Source organism: Adiantum capillus-veneris, chromosome 20 (genome assembly GCF_014529385.1).
Source record: "Adiantum capillus-veneris isolate H3 chromosome 20, ASM1452938v2, whole genome shotgun sequence".
Taxonomy (NCBI): Eukaryota; Viridiplantae; Streptophyta; class Polypodiopsida; order Polypodiales; family Pteridaceae; genus Adiantum; species Adiantum capillus-veneris.
The window spans coordinates 9,809,800-9,836,005 of NC_140950.1; the positions used below are offsets into that span (position 1 = coordinate 9,809,800).

Here is a 26,206-nt window from a genome sequence, read left to right on the forward strand (position 1 = left end):
CCCTGTAAGACAGAGGGATAAAGATGGGAGCGCGCCCGATGCGTGATGAAGTAAGGGTCGAGTGGCTAATAAGTCGAGGGTCGGGACACGAAGATTCTTTGATCAAATTTCCTGCAAACTTTAGAAGCGCCAAAGTGCTATGTCTGCACTTTGGTAGGACCGGTATGCTTTGAGAAAAGCACACGCTTGAAGCTCTAATACCACTGTAACAGACTTGGACACCCCGAGAGAATCAGTAACAACACTTCACAAACTTTATCATAGTTAAATAGAGTCGGCACCGCCCGGCGTAGTTTCGTGCCCAAAGGTATTGGCCCCAAAATCTGGCGCACCTTTCTTTATTTATTTTTATATTAATGCTTGAGCAAAGTTACAAATCCGAGGATCCTCTCTGCTCAGTGCTCTCTAGCAAAATCTAAAAGAAAGTGTACCCCTGAGTACATATTTATACGCCCATGGCCTTCAAACTCAAAATCAAGTACATGAGAAGCTTCTAAGTCAAAAGCTTCTCGCCTAAAAGTTGCGAGCAAAAAACACGGAAATCCGTACGCTGCCAAGTCAGCAATTGTCAATGCATTTTGCAGAATTCCGTACGACTATCACTATCAACATGTCCGCACAATCTGTGGAACGTGTTGTCCGTACTGCCGACCACGTCATCATTTTGTGACAGACACTCCAAGCAATAGAAACACACGAACAAAAAATCACTAGACTTGACGAGAGAAAGAGAGAGAGAGAGAGAGAGAGAGTCTACACCGCACAGCGGAGTTCCGCGCCTAGAAGCATTGGCCCCAAAAGCTAGCGCCCCTTTCGGTATTTCTTTATTATTGCTCCATGCAAAGTATAGCTCCCGAGGGTCCCTCTGCTCTCAGACTCTGCCTCCAGATGCTCTGCAAAGTGAGGCCCAAGAGCTCTTTTAAACTTACAAGGGTTGCCCAAAAGCAGAGTCCCAAAAGCATCAGTTCAAACAGCATCATAAACCAAAAGAAATTGTTCTCAAAAGCTCCCATAAAAACTGCCACGTCAACAGCCAATGCCAAACGCAGAAATCTGTACACCTGCGACGTGGCTTCAGCAGCGCAAATCGTGGGATTTCATACAGTCCTGCCACGTGTCATGTGAGCGCGTGCCAGAGGTCAAGCTTTTGGCTCTTGGGGTTTTAGGCCCCACGCGCGGTGTTCAGAAGTTCTTTAAGTTAGTCGACTCAATTTCTCTTGTCCACTCGGCCATTTCTCTTCTACTTTGGTCATGCCACGTCATCACTTTGTGAGAAACGCATGACCAAAATAGTCGCTAAAAAACAAGGGAGATGCGTTGATCCTGTTGTCACAAACTGATGATGTGGCAACTCGGACCTGATGACATGGCAATATGGAATCCCGCAAATTGCATTGACATGCTGACGTGGTGGATTTTTGCGTTGTGCCATGTTGTATGGATTTCCGCGATTCACATTGGCTGCTTTTGGGCAAGTCGGTTTTGAGTTTGCAAGCTTTTCATGTAATAGCTTTTCAGTTTGATGGTCGAGGGCCTTTAAATATGAACCCAAGGCTACTCTTTCCCTGAGTTAGCTAAAGAGCTTCTGAGCAGAGAGGGCCCCGAGAGTTGTAACTTTGCTCAAGCCTTAATATAAAAATAAATACCGAAATGGGCACCAGATTTTCGAGCCAATACCTCTAGGCACGAAACTACGTCAGGCCGTCTCAACTCTGTATTAAGTTGTGATAAAATTTGTGAAGTCTCTCGTGTGTCTTACCAGATTTCCAACTTGGGGTGTCCAAGTCTAAAACACCTGTCGTACCTCTTGATTGGCATGGACAATAAAGTGGATGTCGAGACAGCAGTAGGAGTCTCCTCCCAAGAGAACAGTGTACTAAAAAAAGGATATAAGGGCCCCATCAGCTCGCAACGAAGGCCACTGCCACTCACCACGATCCCAGTCCAAGTCAATTAGGGGTTTTCCTTTCCAAATCCACAATCTCCAAAGCAATGCCTCCTCAGTAGTGGGAACAAGGTCAACACAAGATTGCCTCTCGAAAGATCCTACCACTCTAACAGGTTGTCAATCAGCATCCAACTACTCATTAGGTGGTACCTCTAATCTGATGTGATGGCCATGATGGCACTCTCTGCAATCCTAAATATGAGAGTCCCCTATTGTGCAACAATTGGGGCTCCCGAGCAATGATTTAAGTCCGCCCACCAACCCTGATGAGGAGGTAAAATAGTCTATCTCCCAATGTAGCCATGCCGGTCAGCAGGAATAGCCTCATCAATCTCTCATATAGATAGCAACCCCTCTGCGGATCCCATAGATAGCACCATTGACCTGTGCAACAACCAAGGAAGCATCTAACCACCAGCATAAGGAGCGTGCGCAGCCATAGCCTAGTCAATATGGGTCCTCTCTCTCACTCACACACACACATACATATATATGTGTGTGTGTGTAGATACATACATACATACATACATATATATATATATATATATATATAGATACATACATGTATCTATATCTATGTGTGTGTGTGCGTGCGCGCGCGTGTGCAAGCGCTCACATATATACATATAAGACAAGTTTGTGCTACAAAGTATTGTGGCCCGTGGGTCCTCGAGGACCCTTGGGTCAGCCTATCTTCAAGGGCACGTACAAATCAAAACATAAGTGCAAGGACTCCAAGCTCACGGTGGTATGTAGGAGTCATATAGTATGAACCAAGGCGGTGGAAAACAATGCCAAGTAGTTTGGCCCTATGACATTGTAAGGAACATAGTGGTGTGTGCCTATCACAAAGTAATGACGTGGCTGCCCGCTGCTGGAAACCCTAATTGCAAAAACCCTAACCCTAATCCTAATTTGCAGAAACCCGAAACCCTAATTTGCTGGCTGCTGCGTACGGAAAAGCTGCCACGTCGCTGTACCAAAATTTCCGGGATTCGTGGCGCAAATTGCGGGATTTTGGCTGGCAGCTTTTGGGAGATGTTTTTACGCTTTTTGCTGGCTGCTTTTCCCTACGCTTTGGGAGAGAGATAAAGCCCCTCTTTGCTTTATTTTAGCGCGCGAGAGAGAGAGAGAGAGAGAGAGAGAGAGAGAGAGACTCTTTGCTTTATTTTTAGCAAGAGAGAAAAACTCCTGCTTTATTTTTACAAAGCTTTTGAGCTTTTGATTTTCAGCTTTTGGGGCTCCGCTTTTGGCATCCCTGGGTTGGACTCTCACAACTCAGAGCATTTGGACGCAGAGTCTGAGTGTGAACGCCTGCCCGCACTCTTGTTCTTTGAACTCTCATTAATACAAAAAGAAATACCGAAAGGGGCGCGAGTCATAACTCTAGGCACGGAACTCCGTTGGGCCAATGTTGAATCAATTGTAAACTATTAACTGTTTTGAAGTGATTATTTGGTGCTGTCGTGGGAGATTCTTGACTTGGAGTGTCCAAGTCTGTTACAAAGTCTGTTACAGTGGTATTTGAGCACGGCCGATTTCTCTTCTACGGGAAATCCGATCCCACGCGGCACCTATGGCTTCAGGCAAGGATCAGTCGACTCCCTCTGCATCTGGAGATGCGAGAAGGGATCACAACGAAGATTCTGGCAAGGAGTATGGCCCGCCTCGGCCTACTCAGGCGGAGTGTCGAGAGATGGAGCGTCGTCAATTGATCGGCGATGCAACAATGATGCTCAATTTTGCAAAGGAACCAAAATTTGAAAAATATAAGAGCAAGACTTCTTTTCAGGAGGTGCATGCGCAGTGGCAGAAAACCACCACCCCCCCCCCCCAAAACCCGCTCTTAAGAAACCTTCTACTCACAAGAAATATACGAAGAAGGAATTAGAAGAGGTGGTTGATGCACGAATTGCTCAACTTTTTGACGCGCAGAACAAAGCTAAAAAGCACGGCAAAAAGCAGAAGAAAGGCATTGACTTCCCGGGCTATTTGGGTCAGTCGACTTTTGAAAAGGCAAAGAAACAGAAGAAGCGTGTTCGATTTGAAGAAGTACCCAGTTCTTCTTCTTCTTCTTCTTCTTCTTCTTCTTCTGACAGTTCTTCTAGCTCATCTGACTCGAGCGAAGAAGACCGAAAAGGCAAGAAGCGAAGCAAGAAACAACCCTTCGGAAAGGGAAAGAAAAAGGCAAAGAAGTCTAAATCTTGCCCAGTGAGTGACAGCTCTACAGAGGACTCGTCTACAGACAGTTCAGACTCTAATGAGAGCAACTTTTATGCAAAGAAGAAGAATTTTTACAAAGCCAACCAATATGACTTTCTCGAAGACAAACGCAAGAAAGTTCGAGAGTTTAAGGAAGGTGGACAGTCAATTAAATTTGACACGTTTTCGGGATATAGAGATGCTTCGAAGGCTTTGTCTTTTGTACAGCAGTTTGACATCGCTTTTGCGGAAGGACGTTACTCAAAGCACTCTAAAATTCGAAGAGTTGCCTCTTACTTTAAGGGGAATGCTCGAACTTGGTGATCCACGCTTCTATTAAGCAAGACTGCGCCAGTTAAATGGCTGAAATTCAAGAGGCTTTTTATTTCTTCTTGGCTGACTCGAGAGTATGAACGTGATATACGAACTGCTTGGAACCATCTTCGGATGAACAAGAAAGATACAGTGGACGCTTATTGTGAGAAATTCTGAAGCTCTTTTCTATCCGCCTCTTCATTTAAGAAGATCTCGTTCAAGGAACAGATTGAGCGGTTTACCTTGGGTCTACCTACAGAGATCCGAGATCACTGCTTGGAACAGAAGTCAGCTTCTATTCAGGAGTCGTTGAGTCATGCGAAACGGGGTTTTGCCATCCACTCTGGCAGTCTGACTTACCCCACCGATGAGATCATGACGCAAAGAGCAGAAAAGACTTCGACAAATGAAAGTAGAAAGAGAAAGAGCAACTCAGAAAAGAAAGATGCACGACCCAAGCTTACTCCTCAGGAGGAGCCGCGAAGTGCCCTAAAAAGGCACAGAAAGAACAGAATGACAAGGACGACGAATGGCCTATGAGTTCGAGAGCAGCTGAGGGACGTGGAAGAAGAAAACAGGACTGATTCCAAATTACGTGGATCCTGATCCCAACACATTGGACGAGAGTACAGAACTTTGCCGAGCTTGGGGCAAAGTGAAAGACCAAGAGGCCCTGATCTTCTTTGATGGAGGAGCCAAGGCCAACTTCATTTCACCGGAATTGGCAGCACGGCTCGAGATCACTCCCGATCGGATGGGACCACATGCGGAGGCAGTTCTAGCAGCACCCGCCAAGAAACATAGCCATTACACCTGTCATTGGCAATCGGGGCATGAGGACTTTTACATAATGCCTTTGGAAGGTTGTGATGTTCTCTTGGGAGTTCCCTGGTACCACAAGAACAACGCCGTGGTCGACTATCGGGTGAGGAAAGCGACATTGACTACAGAGAAGGGCACAACCATTGTACTTGACATTAAACTTAAGGGCGAGTTTGTCCCTATTGTAACGGCTTCGGCCATTTCTAAATTAATGAAATCCAATCTGTTTGTTTACTCGATCTTTTTGAAAGAGTTGAGTGATGAGGATAGGACAAATATGTCTGAACTTGATAGAGAACGCCAAGATTTTCTCCACTCTCATGCCGATTGCTTCTCAGAGGGCCTGCCAGGCGAGTTACCACCCGCTCGTCCTGAAGATCATACCATTGATCTGATTCCTGGAAGCACACCACCGAACCGGCCACCTTACCGTGTGAACCGAGCACAGATTAAAGAGATTATGAACCAAGTGAAAGACCTCTTGGAAACAGGTCTTGTCCAGCCTAGTACTTCACCGTATTGCTCTCCAGTGTTGTTGGTTTTGAAGAAAGACGGATCTTGGAATTATAGAGCTCTCAACAAAATCACCGTCAAGAACGGATTTCCGATTCCTAGGATCGATGATATACTCGAAAGATTACAAGGATCCTCGTGTTTTAGCACGATTGATTTGAAGAGTGGATATCATCAGATCAGAATCGCGTCGGGAGATGTCTACAAGACAGCCTTTCGGACGACTTTTGGGTTATTTGAGTTTTTGGTGATGCCTTTTGGCTTAACCAATGCTCTGGCAACATTTAATCGATGATGAACAGGATTTTCCAAGAGTCCAGGCTATTTGTTGACACTTTCTTTGACAATATCATTATTTTCTCCAAGAATGAGGCAGAACATAGAGATCATTTGCTTCAGGTCTTTTAGGAATTACGAGATCACAAGCTAGTGATTAATGCAAAGAAAAGTGAATTTTTCCTACTAGAGATACACTTTTTGAGACAGTGTGTCAGCAGCAGGAGTGCAAATGGATCCGGCCAAGATAGAGACTATTCGTGATTGGCCCGATTTGAAGAATGTCCATGAAGTTGGAAGCTTCTTGGGATTGTGTTTGTACTACAGGCGGTTCATTCGAAAGTTTGCAGAGATTGCTTCCCCTTTGCATATCTTGACACATAAAGGAGTCCCTTTCTCGTGGGGACCCACAGAGGTGACTGCCTTTCAGACTTTGAAAGAGAAATTGACTACGGGACCAGTTTTGACTTTGTTGGACTTGCATAAGTCATTTGAAGTATATAGTGATGCTTGTGGTCGTAGTCTGGGTACCGTCTTAATGCAAGAAGGCCATGTCATTGCTTAAGAGAGCCGATTGTTCTCACGGCAGGAATTGACAGCACAGATTTATGAGAAAGAGCTTTTGGCGGTTATCCATGCTCTTACTCAGTGGCGGCTGTCACCAGCGTGTGACTACTATCTATCTTTTTTGTTGATTTCTTTCTTATTATCTATTTACTTTCACTTTTTGGAAACACCCCTCGGGAAATCTAACTGCCCTGCATTGCATAGCTAGTGTGGAACTGTCCAGAGGGAGTCCAGGCCTGAGGGCAAGAGAGCACTAAGTTGGACAAGGACTATGGTTAGCCAAGTGGGGTCATTGACTAGCCAAAGTGGAATCCTTTGCTACAGAGGCTACATTTCAGTTTTGGATGTGGCCACAGTGTACAAAGAGGGTCGGATGACCTAGAAAGATACAATGGCAGCATCTCCTAAAATTTAGGGAACTGCTATTTTGGGACCTGAAAATGTCTTCGCGTCATTACGTGCAGTTTGACATGGGGATCATTTTGTTACTCTGTGGCCAAGTCAACAGAGGCTGCAGGTGAGATATTTTTAGACCCGAGGGTCTAAAGCGGGAAAATGCACAAATGAGTGACACTTGGCACTCTGAGGCCAGTTTACTACTTATAGAGAAGGCAAAAACGTGATTTATAGCTGGGAGGCTCATTTTGCAAGTCTCTGTCACAGGTTAAGAGCTATGGAGTGCTTGCTTTCCCTCTTATGCACAGTGCGGTGCCAGGAGTGATGCCCTGCACGCTACGCACTGCCCTCTCTCTCCCCTTTGGCAGTATGTTATGCCCCTCTAGTGGGCTCTTCATTTGACCAATGTACAATTGTGTGGGTTCATGCGCGATTGCCGAGGCAAGAGCCTCTTGCACAGGTACTGGATTAGCTAGCGGCTAATCCCCCCGCAGGTACAGGTGAATTCGGAGAGGTTTCACGCCAGAAATCTCGTCCGATTCAAAGGGCAAGTAGCCCTACAGGTGCGGGAGCTCGAGGACTTGCTAGGGATGCGACCGGCACGCGAAACGGAGCCCGAAACAGTGAATTACAGCCTGCTGTGTATTTTTGCAGGTTTAGGGTTTTGGCCCTAAACGGACCCTAATACCCCCAGGAGGTTCGGGGACGCAAGGGGACCGCTGTACAGGCGATCTGGCGTATTTTCAGGGCTGAAAACAGAGAATTCAGCGTGCTGCAGATTCTCGCCAGGTTTTGCAAAGTGCCCGTATGCGTCGGGAAAGTCAGTCAATGCGTGGGAATACTGACCGTGAAAGGTTCTAGTACAGTTATGCTGCCGAAATCGGGCTGGAACAGTGGAAATTCAGCCGAGTTTGTGCGGGGCAGCTTGTAGGAACCACAGCGTTTATTCCCTCTTTTGAACAATAAAGAAATACCGAAAGGGGCGCCTAAGTTAGGGGCCAATCTGGTGTCCGTCTACTCATACAGGTGCAATCTAGCAGCCTGTATCCCTCTCCCCTTTGTTGTGTCTTGAAAGTACAGGTAAAATAGACGACTAATAATGGGTGAAAGCTAAATCAAGGTTTAAAGTAAAGTCTACCGCCCTTTTTGGATTGAACAGGCCGGTTTCATGGTTCCATCGACGGGATTAAATCACTTTTTCCCATAGAAGTGAGCCTTGGGCAGTTTTCGGCTTGAAGACACAGGGATCATAGACCAGACACAGGGAATTGTAACTATGGCTGACAGACCAGATGATGTGACTGAAGAGGTTTCCTCTTCACAGGGTCAACAGACACATGAAGTGGGTGAGTCCTCAAGACCACCACAGACTGATGATGATATATTCAGGACCCAGTTGGCTACTGCTGTGGCTATGTTCACACAAGTAATGCAGAATCCGAGGTTTTTAGCCTTTCTGCAACCTCCGGTTCCGTCTCAGCAAGTTGGGTCACTGGATCATATTCAAAAGCCTGTTAAGGCTCGAGCACAGGTGATTCATACCGCACAGTCAATGGAAACACCTGTACACTTGACGGAGAACATGCAGTCTCCACAACCTATGCCTAAGGTGCAAGAACAGGTGGCTGAGATGCCAGTTTTTCAAGCTGTACCAATTCAGCCCGCCACCTTTCAACAGCCTATAGCTGGTTCTAATGGGCAGGGAAGCAACTTACAGGCTATGCAACAGGTCTTCCCACCACCTTCAGTACACCCTGGCTATTTTGGAGGTGGATCCGTATTCCAAAGCATGGCTGGTCATGCACCTGGAAATCAGTTTTATACGCCAGGAACAGTGTTTGCGGGTGCTCAAACGATGATGCCTAACCCCATGTACAGTGTCATGGGTATGCAACCAGGGTTTCAAAGCACTCAGGGACAATTTGGGATGCCACAAGCAAGTTTTGGTATGGCTGGAATTACAAATCAGCAGCCAAATATGGCATTTCCAGGTCAAGTTAATAGCGGCCAAGGATTACAGATGAACCTTAATAGTGTTCCCATGTTTCAGTCACTTCCATATGACAATTTAACGCCGCTGGAGAGGCCAACTCCGTACAAAGAAGGTGGCAAAGGAGTGTCATTCACGACCTTTACAGGGTTTGATGACAGGAAGAAGGCTCTTTCATTCCTCCAGCAGTTTGATAAGGCCTATGCAGGGGGAAACTTTACAGAGGCTTCAAAGGTCCGCAAGGCAGCCACTTTCTTGACAGGGAATGCGGGACAATGGTGGACAACTTTATTGCTTCAAGGGCAAGCTCCGTCCACATGGATTTACTTCAAGCAGATTTTTGCAGCAGCATGGTTATCTGATGATTTCGAAGCAGATGTCATGACAGAATGGCACCAGCTAAATGCTGCCACTTGCAGAAATCTGGATGATTACAATCGGAAGTTTTGGAAAGCTCTACTTCCAGTAACTTCCTATAGGTTTGTGCCATTGACAGAACAGATTGAAAAATACTGTTGTGGCCTACCCAAAGGATTGAGAAAATACTGCACGAAGACAAAAGTCACTACTTTGACGCAGCTCATCGAGGTAGCAAACACTGGCAATGGTTTGCTCAAGGGAGAAGATTGTGAATTTAACACTGGCGTCAAGGCAGGATCAGGCAAGAAAAATTCAGCCAAGAAGCACGTTCCCAATGAGGCTCCTAAAGGGACTCAGGAGTCGGCCAACGCAGGGAAAGACAAAGCTACGGCTGAATCAGAAAAAGGACCCGCAAAGAAATGGAAAAGACGTTTTCCTCGCAAGTCAGAAGAGCAAAAGAAGGTCCTGAGGACAGAGAACAAATGCTTTATATGTGAGCAGCCTGGCCACATTGCTTACAACTGTCCTACAAAGAAAAGGCCAGCTGATTCTGAAGACAAGGAGGACAGGAAAGGAAAGAAGCCCATGGCTGGTCTAGTGCCAGATATGGTGGGCGACAAGCCAAATTCAGATGCAAGTGAGCTTTGCAGAGCATGGGGAAAGGTTAGGGATCAAACAGTGCTTATCTTCTTTGATCCAGGTGCCAAAGCCAACTTCATTTCCCCAGAATTGGCTTCAAAGTTGGGAATCAGACCTGAAGAGATGGGGTATACAGCAGAGGCAGGTTTGGCATGTCCTGGCCATACAGAGGCTGTGACACCCATCATTGGAAAGTTGCGTCTACATATCCAGTCCTATGTAGATGCTGAAGAATTTTACATCATGCCACTGGACGGATGTGATGTGTTGTTAGGTATTCCTTGGTTATTTCGTGTACAGGGAATCATGGATGCCTACAACAAAAAGATCACTGTACAGAGCAGGGGAAAGACTCACATTCTGGATGTAAAGCTTAAAGGGGAGTCTATTCCTACTGTATCAGCTTCTGCTATTACTTCTGTAATGAAAAAGCATCTTTCTGCGTACTTGGTTTTTGCACGTGAAGTGTCAGATTGTGATGAATCAAATTTATCTGTGCTAGATAAAGAAAGGTCAATGTTTTTACAACAGTATAGTGACTGTTTTTCCGATTCATTACCGTCTCAATTACCGCCAGAGAGACCCGAGGACCATGCGATAGATTTGGTGCCAGGCTGTAGCCCACCAAATAAGCCTCCGTACAGGGTTAGTGCGGCTCAGCAGAAAGAGATAATGGGCCAAGTACAGGAGCTGTTAGAAAAAGGGCTGATTCAGCCCAGTTCATCTCCATTCTGTTCTCCAGTATTGTTGGTGCAGAAAAAAGATGGCTCATGGCGTATGTGCATCGACTACCGTGCACTGAACAAGAATACCATCAAGAATAGGTTCCCTATACCTAGAATTGATGATATTATGGACAAATTAGAAGGAGCAGCTATGTTTAGCAGGATAGATCTAAAGAGTGGGTATCATCAGATCCGCATTAGATCAGAGGATGTGCACAAGACTGCTTTTAGAACAACGTTTGGCCTTTACGAATTTTTAGTGATGCCCTTTGGTCTCACAAATGCTCCTGCTACGTTTAATAGGATGATGGACAGAATTTTCCGTCCACACCAGCAGTTTGTTGGTACGTTCTTTGATGACATGATAGTCTATTCAAAGAATGAAGAGGAGCATAGGCATCACTTGGCCATTGTGTTCAAAGAGCTACGCAGTCATAGGTTGCTCATCAATGCAAAGAAAAGTGAGTTTTTTCTGGAAGAGATTCACTTTCTGGGACACATTGTCTCAAAGGACGGTGTCAGAATGGATCCTGCAAAAGTTGAAGCGATCAAGTCATGGCCAAATTTGAAGACGGTGCATGATGTCCGAAGCTTCTTGGGACTATGCTCCTATTACAGAAGGTTTATCCGAAATTTCGCTGAGATTGCTTCACCTTTACATGCTCTTCAAAAGAAGGCAGTCACCTTTAGATGGACACAAAAAGAGATTTTAGCTTTTAATCTCTTAAAGGAAAAGATGACTTCGGATCCAGTCATTGTGTTGCCAGATCTTAGGAAGTCATTTGTGGTCCAGTGTGATGCCTGCGGTAGTAGCATTGGTGCTGTGCTAATGCAAGATGGCAGGGTAGTAGCCTATGAGAGCAGAATTTTGCAAGGGCCAGAGATGACCATGCAGGTCTATGAGAAAGAGTTACTGGCTGTGATTCATGCGCTCTTAAGTTGGAAACACTACCTGCTAGGTGCAGACTTTGTTGTCCAAACGGACCATCAGACCTTGCGATACTTCTTGACACAGACAAAGTTATCTGAGAAGCATATGCGATGGGCAAATATCTTGTCCATGTTCCATTTTCAGATTGTGCATGTGGAAGGCAAGAAGAACGTTGTGGCTGATGCCTTGTCAAGGAAGCCACAAATTTCAGCTGTGTCGATTCCTTATCATCATGAACTTGATGATATGAGAGAACAGTATGCAAATGATGAAGATTTTGCAAGGGTCTTCGAGCAACTAATGGATGGACAACGTCATGAACACTATCTTCTTAAAGACGGGTTCATGATGATGCATGGCAGATTGTGTGTCACAAAGCCATTGCGACGCAAAGTTATGGAAGAGAGTCATGTCCCACCGTATGCAGGGCATCGTGGTATCGATGCTACAGTTAAAGCGGTTGAGACATTCTTCTATTGGCCTACATTGAGAAGGGATGTGGATGCCTTTGTGCGAGAATGCCTAATATGCCAAAAGGTCAAGTTTGACAGGCAAAAGGCACCAGGGTTATTGCAACCACTACCTATTCCAGATAAACCATGGGAAAGTATTGCTATGGATTTTATCTTTGATCTTCCAAGAACGCAGACAGGAAATGATGGTATTTGGACCATTATTTGCAGATTCAGCAAACAGGCTCATTTTATTCCTGTCAGGAAGAAGATAAAGCCAGATCAGATGGCACGCTTGTTTATGAGCAATATTTTCAAGTATCATGGCATGCCACAGTCGATTATTAGCGACCGTGATCCACGCATGACTAGTTTGTTCTGGAAAGGCTTGTTTGAGAATATGGGTACCACGCTCAAATTCTCTTCGTCATTTCATCCTCAAACAGATGGACAGTCAGAAGAGGCAAATTCTACTGTCCTAGATCTGCTGAAGTGCTATGTGTCAGAGCATAAAGGAAAGTGGGAGCAGTATTTGCCATTGGTGGAGTATGCATACAATAATACAGTGCATTCATCAACTGGCAAGGCACCCTTTGAGATAGTTGAAGGTGGCAAGAAAGTTCCTCCCATACTGCATACAAAGGACAAGATATTTGAAGCAGATAAGTATGTTCAAGACATGGATGAAATGTACAAGAAGGTCAAAGTGGCCTTAGAAAGGACTCAGGCAAAGCAAAAGAAAGCAGCTGATCGTCACCGTCGTGAAGTGGTATATTCACTTGGTGATTGGGTGCTTTTACGCTTTGAAAAGGCAAGGTTAAAGAAGATGAAGGGCAAGGAAAGAGTGTTTCCAAAGCTCAGCATGCGTTACTATGGGCCTTTTCAAGTGTGCGACATAATCAGTGATGTTGCATATAGGCTGAAATTGCCTGACAGTTGGAAGATTCACAATGCGTTTCATGTGAGTCTTCTCAGACCCTATGTGGGTGATGTGCCAGAAGATATACCAGCTGAAGATCAGCCGGAAGTCGAGGAACTTGACGAGATCTTGCTCCCTGAACAGATTTTGGCACACAAAGAAAGGAAAGTGAAAGGCAAGGTTGCTAGGCGTTACTTGGTAAAGTTCAGAAACTATCCACCAATGGATGCTAAGTGGATGGAAGAAGGTGAACTTGCAGAGTCACCAACTGTGTTATCACTTTACCTGGAAGCCTTCGATTTGCAACCTACCTTGACCCCTTGAGTTTCAAAGCTACATGGATTGTCAGTGTGACAATGGCTTCTGAAACAAATGATGTACATGGTATTTAAAGTGAGCTCAAATGAAATACCTGTTACATGAATGTTAGAGCTGTACAGATTGTCAGTTTGGCAATTGCTCTTATGGAATGTCCAAAAGTTTGGTTAGTGCTATAGAAGTGAGTATTTCTTGTCAGTTTGTCAAGGATACAATGATTGCTTCTATTCAGGAGTACATGTGTAACTGCATTCTTAAACTGTCGGTTTGGGTATGCTCGAAAGTGTTACAGGATCCAACGTGTACTATAAGACAGTGGCAAAATGTGCAGCTACCATTTTGTCATTGGAAAGTTAGTGACTCAAAGCAATGGCAGAGTGCGAAGCTACCACTATGTCATTGGGACAGGGTTCACACGCAGGCAATACATGAGTCAACAAGGTGTTGAATACACCAGGGTTGACAATGAGCATGTATGTGTCGTATATGTGTCGACAGGTGTTGAATACATCAGTGTTGACAGTAAGCATGTACGACATAGATGCAAACGAGGACGTTTGAGATTTCAGGAGGGGGGTATGTCACCAGCGTGTGACTACTATCTATCTTTTTTGTTGATTTCTTTCTTATTATCTATTTACTTTCACTTTTTGGAAACACCCCTCGGGAAATCTAACTGCCCTGCATTGCATAGCTAGTGTGGAACTGTCCAGAGGGAGTCCAGGCCTGAGGGCAAGAGAGCACTAAGTTGGACAAGGACTATGGTTAGCCAAGTGGGGTCATTGACTAGCCAAAGTGGAATCCTTTGCTACAGAGGCTACATTTCAGTTTTGGATGTGGCCACAGTGTACAAAGAGGGTCGGATGACCTAGAAAGATACAATGGCAGCATCTCCTAAAATTTAGGGAACTGCTATTTTGGGACCTGAAAATGTCTTCGCGTCATTACGTGCAGTTTGACATGGGGATCATTTTGTTACTCTGTGGCCAAGTCAACAGAGGCTGCAGGTGAGATATTTTTAGACCCGAGGGTCTAAAGCGGGAAAATGCACAAATGAGTGACACTTGGCACTCTGAGGCCAGTTTACTACTTATAGAGAAGGCAAAAACGTGATTTATAGCTGGGAGGCTCATTTTGCAAGTCTCTGTCACAGGTTAAGAGCTATGGAGTGCTTGCTTTCCCTCTTATGCACAGTGCGGTGCCAGGAGTGATGCCCTGCACGCTACGCACTGCCCTCTCTCTCCCCTTTGGCAGTATGTTATGCCCCTCTAGTGGGCTCTTCATTTGACCAATGTACAATTGTGTGGGTTCATGCGCGATTGCCGAGGCAAGAGCCTCTTGCACAGGTACTGGATTAGCTAGCGGCTAATCCCCCCGCAGGTACAGGTGAATTCGGAGAGGTTTCACGCCAGAAATCTCGTCCGATTCAAAGGGCAAGTAGCCCTACAGGTGCGGGAGCTCGAGGACTTGCTAGGGATGCGACCGGCACGCGAAACGGAGCCCGAAACAGTGAATTACAGCCTGCTGTGTATTTTTGCAGGTTTAGGGTTTTGGCCCTAAACGGACCCTAATACCCCCAGGAGGTTCGGGGACGCAAGGGGACCGCTGTACAGGCGATCTGGCGTATTTTCAGGGCTGAAAACAGAGAATTCAGCGTGCTGCAGATTCTCGCCAGGTTTTGCAAAGTGCCCGTATGCGTCGGGAAAGTCAGTCAATGCGTGGGAATACTGACCGTGAAAGGTTCTAGTACAGTTATGCTGCCGAAATCGGGCTGGAACAGTGGAAATTCAGCCGAGTTTGTGCGGGGCAGCTTGTAGGAACCACAGCGTTTATTCCCTCTTTTGAACAATAAAGAAATACCGAAAGGGGCGCCTAAGTTAGGGGCCAATCTGGTGTCCGTCTACTCATACAGGTGCAATCTAGCAGCCTGTATCCCTCTCCCCTTTGTTGTGTCTTGAAAGTACAGGTAAAATAGACGACTAATAATGGGTGAAAGCTAAATCAAGGTTTAAAGTAAAGTCTACCGCCCTTTTTGGATTGAACAGGCCGGTTTCAGCGGCACTACCTACTCGAAGCGGATTTTACTGTCTTTATAGACCATCAGAGTTTGCACTACTACTTGTCACAGAAGCAGCTATCGGAAAAGCAGATGCGGTGGGCGAACATCTTGTCACAGTTTCACTTCCAGATTGTCCATGTTCGGGGGCAGAAGAATTTGGTGGCAGATGCTTTGTCTCGAAAGCCGTTGGTTCTGGCTATTTCCGCGATACATCATAGGAGCTTCGAGGATATGGTCGACCACTATGCCACAGATCCAAATTTTGCAGACGTTTTCACATGGATACGAGATGGGGAGACAGTAGCAGGATATTCCATTCGGGATGGCTACTTGATGAGGAAAACCATGTTGTGCGTTACACAGCCGTTGAGGGAAAAGGTTATGACTGAATGCCACTGTCCGCCTTTTAGGGTCATCGCAGCATTGCTACCACCATGAAAGGGATAGAGAGATACTTCTTTTGCCCGAGACTCAAGAAGGATGTGGAAGAGTTTGTGCGAAGTTGCTTGGTATGCCAAAAGGTCAAGTTTGACAGGCATAAAGCACAGGGATTGTTACAGCCTCTGCCCATACCCACCCGCCCCTGGGAAAGTATTGCAATGGATTTCATTTTTGATCTCCCGAGAACACAGAGTGGTGACGATGGTATATGGACTGTTATTGACAAGTTTAGCAAGCACGCTTAAAGAAAACAGTCAAGCCGGATCACTTAGCGAGACTGTTTGTGGCCCAGATTTTCAGATTACATGGCATGCCTGAGACGATTGTCTCTGATAGGGACCCCAGATTTACGAGTTTGTTTTGGAAGGCAATTTGGGAGAACATTGGCACGCGGTTGCAGTTTTCGTCATCGTTCCACCCACAGACTGATGGGCAATCTGAGATTGCCAATTCAGTGGTTTTAGATTTATTGAAGTCTTACATCTCACATCAGAAGACTCAATGGGAAAAGTATCTACCTTTGGTGGAATTTGCCTACAATAACACGATACACTCTTCGACGGGGAAGGCGCCATTTGAGATTGTTAAAGGTGCTGCGAAGGTTCCACCCTTCCTAAGCACAACAGATAAGATTTTTGAAGTGATGAGTACACGCAGGACTTAGATACGGCGAGGCTTTGCAGAAATCTCAAGAACGACAGAAAAAGGTAGCGGATCGCCATCGTCGCAATTTGAAATTGAAGGAGGATGATTGGATTCTCTTACATTTTGAGAAGACACGCCTGAGAAAGAAGAAGGGAAAGGAGAGGCTTTTTCCAAAGCTTAGTATGAGGTACTTTCCAGATCTCTGAAAAGATCAATGATGTCTCCTTCCGACTGAAACTGCCCGACACTTGGAGGATTCACAATGCATTTCATGTGAGTCTCTTGAAACCTTTCAAAGGTCATGTGTCTGATGATGGGGAGCCCGATGAGCAACCTTGAGTGGAGGAAAACGAGGAGATCCTTGTTCCTGAACAGATTTTGGCACATAAGGACATAAAGAATAAGGGTAAAGTAAGAAGGTGGTTCTTGGTTAAGTTCAAGAACTATCCTGCATTGGATGCGAAGTGGATGGAGAAGGAGGACCTAGCAGATACTCCTTAAATTGTGAAACTTTACCTTGAAGCTTTTGGTTTAGCATAGTTTACTCTAAATGGAACCCAAAATTCAGCTTGGCCGCAGATTTGATGCAGTGGGATGCACAAGAGGGGAGTTACTCCACTCCTTTGTCAACAGATGCCTTGATTTTTAGAATACTAAAGTCACTAATGTCTCTTTGAGCTTCAGGGATACTAAGAGCTAACAATATTTTGTTGTATGAATTTATGAAATGGAATGGAATTCCTGAATATGATACTGATTAGTTCTTGACTTGTTTTAAGTGCAGGAACTGATCGACCAAATGACTGCAACATTTTGGTCTAAATGGTCTCGAATAGACATAGTTGCAATAGGGGTTGGTCAATCGGGCATCAATGAGGTCCCGACTGGATCTAGATGCGATTGCTAGCTACATTGCCGAAAAATCATGGTCTAAGATCCAAATGAATGTTGAATGTCCTGTGATGTCTAGTGATGTCGTGTGATGTGACTGTCAATTGGTACATGTGCTAGATGTGTGTTCCTAGTACGTAGGTACTAACAATCAGTGTCTGCTAAGACGATTTATGGTCTCTATCTGTTTTGCAGGCGTAATCGAGGGCGATTACAATGCTTTCAAGAGGGGGGTATGTCACAAAGTGATGACATGGCTGCCCGCTGCTGGAAACCCTAATTGCAGAAACCCTAACCCTAACCCTAATTTTCTGAAACCCTAACCTAATTTTCAAAAACCCGAAACCCTAATTTGCTGGCTGTTGCGTACGGAAAAGCTCACACGTGGCTGAACGGAATTTCCGGGATTCGCGGCACAAATTGCGGGATTTTGTCTGGCAGCTTTTGGGCGATGTTTTTACACTTTTTGCTGGCTGCTTTTCCCTACGCTTTGAGAGAGAGAAAAAGGCCCTCTGCTTTATTTTGGCGAGAGAGAGAGAGAGAGAGAGAGAGAGAACTTCTGCTTTATTTTTACAAAGCTTTTGAGCTTTTGATTTTCAGCTTTTGGAGCTATGCTTTTGGCATCCCTTGTAACCTTTAAATACGCAGGTTGGCCTCTCACAACTCAGAGCATCTGGACGTAGAGTCTGAGTGTGAGCGCCTGCCCGCACTCTTGTACTTTGAACTCAGATTAATAACAAAAAGAAATACCGAAAGGGGCGCCAGTCTTTGGGGCCAATATCTCTAGGCACAGAACTCTGCCGGGCCAGTGTTGAATCAATTGTGAAATATGAACTGTTTTGAAGTGGTTATTTGGTGTTGTCGTGGTAGATTCTTGACTTGGAGTGTCCAAGTCTGATACACTGCCCATCGTCTCAAGGAATCACGGCGGTGCTCCTCTACTGGCCCCGAGGAGTAGGCTGAAGATCCCACACACTACGAGTGTGAACTAAATCCAAATATCACTTAAAAGTACATCCACGGAAGTGGAAGGTTGACCACCAACGACATGCCAGAATCTATCCTTCCAAATCATCCACAAGGTGACTACAATTACATTAGCAAAAACCATATTGGGGGATGAGACTCAAAAGCATGTATAGTATCTGACAACATATCCAATGTGCCCCATCCGTAGTAGGAATCCGTCAACTGAAAAGCAAACCATATTGGGGGATGAGACTCAAAAGCATGTATAGTATCTGACAACATATCCAATGTGCCCCATCCGTAGTAGGAATCCGTCAACTGAAAAGCAAAATCCTCTCCCTCCCCCTCAAAGTAAGGTGAGAACCCGGAAATTGTAACTGCCAACAAACCGAACCCCAAGAGACAAAACCTTGTAATGCCTATGGTCGATAGACCAACGAGGCATTCATCATAGTAAGAGCTTCATAACAAATTAGGAGTAAATGGGTTAGAGAGAATGTACTCAATGAAATGAAAATGGACTTGCTTGAATGATTAGAATAAGAGAGCAATTATTAGTTAAGCATGGTGGCCTTATATAGGCTCAATGGTGGAAAGTGGAAATTAAGGCAAGAGAGAGATGCACCACAAGTGGCGCAAGTAACATGTGGGGGGGCCTACAACATGTAGCTTGTGGCTTTAAAGTGTAGTATGTGTGCATGGAATGAGAAGCATGTGTTAGGGATTCCTATGTAGGAGGTTGTATCTATGCACATAGGGGTGCATGTTTGTATGCTTGGCTTTAGGGATTGCTCATGTATCGAGTGTAAGCTAAAAGGCTTACCTCAACAAACCTGCGCAAACACCCACCCAACATTGGAGGCCACAAACTGCACGCCAAACCATGTGTGCATGCACGCAAACCTGAAAGCAATGGCTAATAGTCGCATCTACATGTAAGGTGCAGCACACACCAGTCTGATCAAAGCCAACATTGCCAGCCCATGTCCCCACTGGCAAACCAGCATGGACGATGCATCAACCACATGAAGTAGAGTATAAAGCAGCTGATCCGCAAATCCCAGAAGAAGGACTAAAATCTGTACATGAACGCATGAGATAGGCCAGCATCCAGCCAAGACTTCAATTCTGTACAGCGACACTCCAAACTCTGTTGCTGCAATAGAATATGCCAACCAATGCAAGCAGAATACTCCAAAAAGGAGACTCTATGATGCTAATCTGCAACTGAGGGCCAGCACCACTCCTAAGGGTCCCATGATAACCGTAAGAGAGGCCTGCTCTCCCAAATCCATAATAACCATGAGTCGACATCATCGGATGAGGGACCAGGGTCCACTAAACGCCGTTTGTCAACTACACAAATAGGATTCCAGCCAGTCTAGGCGCAGTAGCCCTCAGACAGACTGGTAACAAACAACAGTGCATAAGTACCCTCTTATCATTGACTCTATATCAACTGCAAACAGTATGCAACCATGGCCATCACCTAGGGGAGGGAGTATGACTGGCATCAAGCATAACCCACCATCCCATCACGAGTAGGCAGATCAGCAATGCCTTTGCATCATCTCACATGCCAAGAAAGGGGAAGAGCATCGTCAATCTCTACAATCCAAGTATGTGTCCCTCTGTGCAGATTAAACTCATCAGCAATGAACTGTGCATCTAAACACAACGAACTGTGCATCTGAACATGATGACATGACCACTCAGTAAAGGATGTTGCAGCTCTCTATCCCGGCCAGGTCAATCAATATGAGTACGCACCCCCAACTGGGACCCCTTGGAATCCTGAACACAGGTTCCAGACCAATGGCTGACGCTCAAACTCCTCGCAAATAAGTCTCTACTTTATAGAGAAAAACTCTCAGAATTCACATGCGTCCATAAAATGAATAAGTCTCTACAGGAATCTCTCAAAATTCACGCAAGTGCATACAATAAATCTATCTTTACATGTGTGGCTTTGCTCATTGACTTGTGTCATAAATGCAGATTTTCAAGCGTAATTGAAATGATAGTTTGCTGCTTTTAACTTGAAGAAATTCAATTTACCCGCAATCCGTCATATGCAGCAGAGTATTGAGGGTACTTTGATTTAGAACCACCAAAAATCCTTTGCCACGATTCCAAAAGCGCCAATATTTTATCTCGTACACTTTGATCAGGCTTTGCACAGGAAAACAAAAGAGTCAGCACAGCAATTGAGTGTTGACTCCCAACATTAGCTCATCGGAGGCCTAGCTTTTCACAATAAACTACCAAAAACATGTCATGCTTTTATTCCTGTCACCTTGACTCTTTTCTCTATCTCTTGCCCAGCTTTTTACTGAAAAAGGCCATCACAAAAACCCTCAAGAATTTTCTATTTGACTCCTTTCTCTAGCTCTTGCACAGCTAACACTCAAGAATTTTCTATAATGTCAAAGTGAGCACACTTTCATGTCAAAACATCCATTAAGAGAGCGTGAAAAGTGTATACAGAATTGCTTTTGGCAGATCTTACCACCGTCACCTAAAACTCTGAATAGGATAGAAACATCCAAGACGCAGTGCACTTGACAAATGGATAAAGTCAATATATGTAATATCTGAGTGCAAGACTTGCCAACTAATGTGTGCATGAATAGACACAACGTACAAGGTACAAAGCAAAGCAAATCATACCTTCTTCTTTACAATTTTGACCATGTCATGTAATACGTCCTTTTCTGCCACCATCTGGTGAATATGATCGCCACAATTATTCATGATCATTTCCAGAACCTGATCATAGTTATGAAAAACTCTCGACTAAGCTTGCAACCACATAAAAGCAATACAACAAAAACAAAATATACATAGATGAAAACAAAGTATGTCATTCATTGTGACAAACAGAGTTCTCGTTCAGAAAATAAAGACTTCTTACCATCAATGCCAAAATTTGCACTTTTGGACTCTTGTTATTTAGCCGCTTCTTTAATGCTTTCACGACATCTCGAGAGAAACTACAAAACAAGTTATGACGCTTTCAAAAATAGCCAGATTATGCACATGCACATCCAAATACACTCTTTCAATGTGCAAGTATAGATGCACAAACATGTCCACTATTATTGATATCTCAAACCTTAACACCCCCAGGCTATGCATGCATAATCGCCCCACCAAATGAGTCAAGTATGACAAATGTGCCTAAAAGTCGGTTAAAGTTAGGCACAACTGCTGCAAAGTGCATACATAATTAATGAAGGGTCACCAAATATCTGATTCCCAGAGTGCCGTTTGAGCTCCATAAAAGAGCACCATCAGATGGATACCTTATGCAAGTACATTGGAAAGTGATCCCTCTCGAAAATGCAAGTGTATGTGTGTGGATTGGGGCAACGCACTTCTATTTTTCTAAGTATGTTCGCATTTAATTACAGAATCTAATTAAATTTACATCAGAACTGGCAAAAATCGGATATGACAACTGGAAAACAGGAAAAAAGCCACAGTCTGTTTGAGCACCATTAACTTTGAAGAGTGGTGCCTCAAAAACAAGAAAATAACACTTGCAAGCACAATCTCCATCATTTAAGGTAGAAGGTGAAGCAGTGGAGTGCTTGCCCGTTATTCTTCAATCTTCCAGTATGTCTAGTGCATATTTACAATGTGCATGTTGGGTCCATCAAGCAGCGCGTGAAATGCCCACACAAACAAACATTTCTGGCTCACAAAAAGTGTATGGTGCAAGGCAACACAAACCAAAAAAAAAACCTGGGATTCTGATTAAGAGCGTCGCAAATTTCCAAATTCAATCCCCAATCTGGACCGCCCAGCAGATCGCTAGTGGCCCTCTCCACCAAAACGGCCATTTTTTCTGCGTCTTTCTTCCTTTCCTTCTTCTTCTTGTTAAGGCACTATACCTGGGTTTGGTGACTAGACGACACGAACTCGCGCAGAGACCATAGACAAAAACAAGCAGATATGGGCGAGAAGTATGCCAAAAAAGGGGAGCCCAGATTAAGAAGCCAGCATACGACGGTAAGAGAGAACCATTAGTAAACTGCAGTACAAGAACATGCAAGGCGGGGAATCCCTTTGCTTGAACCCAGCTGCTTGAGTGTGGCACTGACGATGGTGTGTACAGAGGGCAGCGGCTGTAGCTTATTCACAAAGCAAATTCGCCAGACAAAGAGGAAGAGAGAGAGAGAGAGAGAGGAGGAGTGGCTCTTTCTCCTTTGGAACTGTGTGTTGAGTTGGTCTTCTCTTTTGCGCGTACGAAGACGCATCAAATGGTTACACATGACTTGCTTTTCGACTCACAGATAGTCCACCCTCAAGACTATATTAATCGGCGGTGCGAATGTCTTTCGGTAGAGACGAGCCTTGATGTAGCAATTTGTGTTTCCAAGATATAAATAGAATATGATAGAATAGTGGCTTATAGAGGCTCTTCTAAGTTCTTTCAACTTGTTGTTGGCAACGTGTCCAATCTAGAGCTCTCTCTTTTAGCAAAAAGAGTGAGACTCCCTTTGCCTTCGCTGGAGTGGCCACCTCCAGTGGCAAATCAAAGTAATGAAAGCTTCCACTCTCAATCGTTGGTCTTCTTTTAAGCTCTTGCTCCTCCCTTTGTGCAACTGGTGTTTACATGGCAAACCTGAAAAGGCTCACCATTATAGGATCTTATAGATGCCATTCGTATAGATGTTGATGCAAATAGTGACTATCGAGATGCATGACGGAGACTTCTAGAGGTGCTCAAGATGGAAATACTTGCTTGGATGGAAATATCTCTTCTGAGGGCTATCCTCATAAATGACAAAACTTGCCTCCTTTTGAAAGAAAGAGAGAAAGAGAGAGCAAACTCATGCATATGAGAGGCACCGTTTGCAAAAGTTGTGAGAAGAAGATGAAATTGTGGTCAGCTTGCTTTGTGACTTGGGGCACAATGCGTAATCACCCTTGCTTGGATAAAAATTGTCCTTGCTTGGAATAAACTATCTTGGAAACTTAGAAATTGTAGTAAACATATATGGAAAATTGATTATACTGAGATATATTGTCCAAAGCAATCATTGTGATAGCTTGCCAAAGCCATGGGAGCCATCATTCTTAGTTGGATTGCCTTTGTTGTATGATCGTTGTAATATGGAAGGGAGGCGATAGTGTACTCCACTACCTTGTGCAACACCCTATCATTAGCACCGACATCACATCATACTTGCAATTTTTGCAATATTTAAGAGCTGGGGCTTTGAGCGCAATCTCTCTCTCTCTCTCTCTCTCTCTCTCTCTCTCTCTCTCAACGCCACTAATAATGTAGGTTGTCCCTCAAAACTATGCATTTGCCAACTAAAATTAGTAAGCAACAAACAAAAAACCAACATCAATTATATCTATCTCTGGAAAGTTGGCTCTTCATCTCCCTTGGCGCCTCTTCACCTCTCACTATCTGGGTTCTCACTCACAAATTCCAACGGCACTGATTGAAGGGTGTGAGGACGTGCAAGTTGTTGGGAGAAGGGGGGGGAGACTGGTTGCTTAAAACCATTCAACCTTGCTCATAGACATCACCATCAACCTATCCACCTCTTTTTTCAATTTCCAAGCACACACACGCACCTAGACTATGACATACACACACACACACACACACACACACACAAAACATGGAATTGACATAGACAAGATTGTAAGAGTATGTAAGAGATAGAGAGTTGATTAGAGAGTACACAACAAAATTAAGCATAGCATAAGAGTGTAGAGAAGAGAATCTGCAAGAGAAAGGCCTAAATCTAGCCCCAAACTCCACGGCACCTCCTTTGTGGAGTTTGATATTTAATATATTATTTGTGAGTTTAAGGTGCCAAAATTTGAGGCCCCTCTTTTACAACCACTTCACTTTTGTAAATAAGTGAAGCTCATTAGTTCTTGCATGACCCATAAGGGGAAGTTCCCACTACAATTATTTACAGAGAGCCATAGTGGCTTATTGAAATAAAATCTAAAATACTGTGCGAGTATAAAACGGCCAAGAGTATCTGCATGCGCCTCTTCGTCAACTCTCCCCATTCCACTCTACAAAATCATCATCATCAACTCGATTAGAAAAATAAATAGACAACACATAATTAACCAGTATGCCAGCTATCAACCCAATATCCATTACATAGTGTTTCCAAAGTTTCAATGCATGTACCACAACAGTCAATTCTTTATCATAAGTACTAAACTTTGTTTCAGAAGGTTTGAACTTACAACTTTCAAAAGCAAGTGGATGGTTATCTTGCATAAAGACTGCACCGATACCTTTTCCACTAACATCAGTGACTACAATAAAGAATGGTCTTTCAAAATCAGGCAGTTGCAATACAGGTGCATTAGTCAAAGCATGTTTACTTGCATTAAAGGAGCTTTCTTGTAAATCAGTACATTCATAAGGTGTGTTTTTCTTCAACAGGAGAGTCAAATAATGTGACTTGTAAGCAAAGTTACAAAAAAACTTCCTGTAATAGCTACAAAGACCGATGAAAGAACATAGCTCATGCAAGTTTTTGGGTCTCGGCCATGACTGAATGGCTTTGATTTTGTTGGGGTCTACATGTATTCCCTTACCCGATACAATGTGTCCCAATATTCAATTTCAGATTGGAAAAATGAACTCTTTTCACGATTCAAGTACAAGTGATTTTGTGCAAGCAGATCAAATACACGTGTTAAGTGCTCTTTATGCTCTTTTTCAGATTTAATGAGTACTAGAATGTCATCAAAAAATATAATCACAAAATCTTGATGGTCAATGAAAATTATGTTTATCATGCTTGTGAATGTGGCTGGTGCATTTGTCAAACCAAACGGCATGACAAGAAATTCATAGTGTTTAGTTTGTGTTGTGAAAGGAGTTTGGTAGATATCATGTTCAAACATTTCGACTTGGTGATACCCTGATTTAAGGTCAATTTTGCTAAAGATGTTTGCCCCTTTTACTTTATCTAACAGATCATCCACTCTAGGAATAGGAAACCTATTCTTAATGGTGATCTTGTTAAAAGCCCTGTAGTCGATACACATATGAAAGGTTCCATTTTTCTTCTTGACAAGAACTATTGGAGCTTCGCATGGTGAACTACTAGGTCGGATTAGGCCTCGGTCAAGTAAATATGATTTGAGTTTGTATTTGCCTATGTGCGGTTGGATTTACATGATAAGGTGCTCTACAAGGAGGTTTACTACCTGGTATAATATCTATTTTGTGATCTTTAAGACGTGAAGGTGGAATTCCAGGTGGCAGATCATGCATGAAACAATCTTTAAATTGTGAGAGAAATTCATCGTGTGTAGAGTTGTGTGAAGTTTCAATTTCAGCAGAAATTTGATTTACCAACACTAGATATGTTTTCCCCTGTTTCCAAATTGCTCTTTTGGCTTGAGTGTGAGAGAGGAGTGGAAATTTTTGATGTGCTAGTGTTGCTTGGATGGAGAATTTTTTATATTATAAGTGAGAGACATAGTACATGTTTTATAATTAATCAGCGGGTCAAATTCATGACGAAATGGCATTCCCAACATCATATCAAGACCATGCAATGGTGCTACCAGAAATGTTCGTGCTTGTGTAGATTCACCAATGCAAACTTCAACAGTGACTTGGGTTTTACAATTAAAATGCTGATTATTAAAAATAATTGTGACTTTGTGAGGTGATGAGATTTTAGATAGAGAGAGTTGTTGTGCCAAGCATGTAGAAATGAAATCGTGGCTACTACCATCATCTAACAGAATGGTTACACTTTCACCCTTAACAATGCCTTGCACTCTAAACAAAGTGTGAGGAGATATAAGAGTATTTGAGGAT

At 44.0% G+C, this 26,206-nt stretch overlaps 1 protein-coding gene and 1 pseudogene across 1 annotated transcript in view; both read right to left on the minus strand.

Moving 5' to 3' along the window:
- The window catches only part of LOC147432075 (mediator of RNA polymerase II transcription subunit 4-like), a 28,865-nt pseudogene extending 9,173 nt beyond the window's left edge, over positions 1–19,692 (minus strand).
- LOC147432074 (uncharacterized) overlaps positions 1–22,669 on the minus strand; it is a 45,977-nt gene extending 23,308 nt beyond the window's left edge. The window contains exons 1-4 of the mRNA XM_086492085.1: positions 22,126–22,669; positions 21,293–21,371; positions 21,049–21,147; positions 20,437–20,550 (exon numbers count right to left, since the gene is read on the minus strand). Of these exons, the coding sequence (XP_086348211.1) occupies positions 20,437–20,550; positions 21,049–21,147; positions 21,293–21,371; positions 22,126–22,223 (390 nt within the window). The 5' untranslated portion in view covers positions 22,224–22,669. The remainder of the gene's footprint in view (positions 1–20,436; positions 20,551–21,048; positions 21,148–21,292; positions 21,372–22,125) is intronic.
- Positions 22,670–26,206: the final 3,537 nt, after the last annotated feature.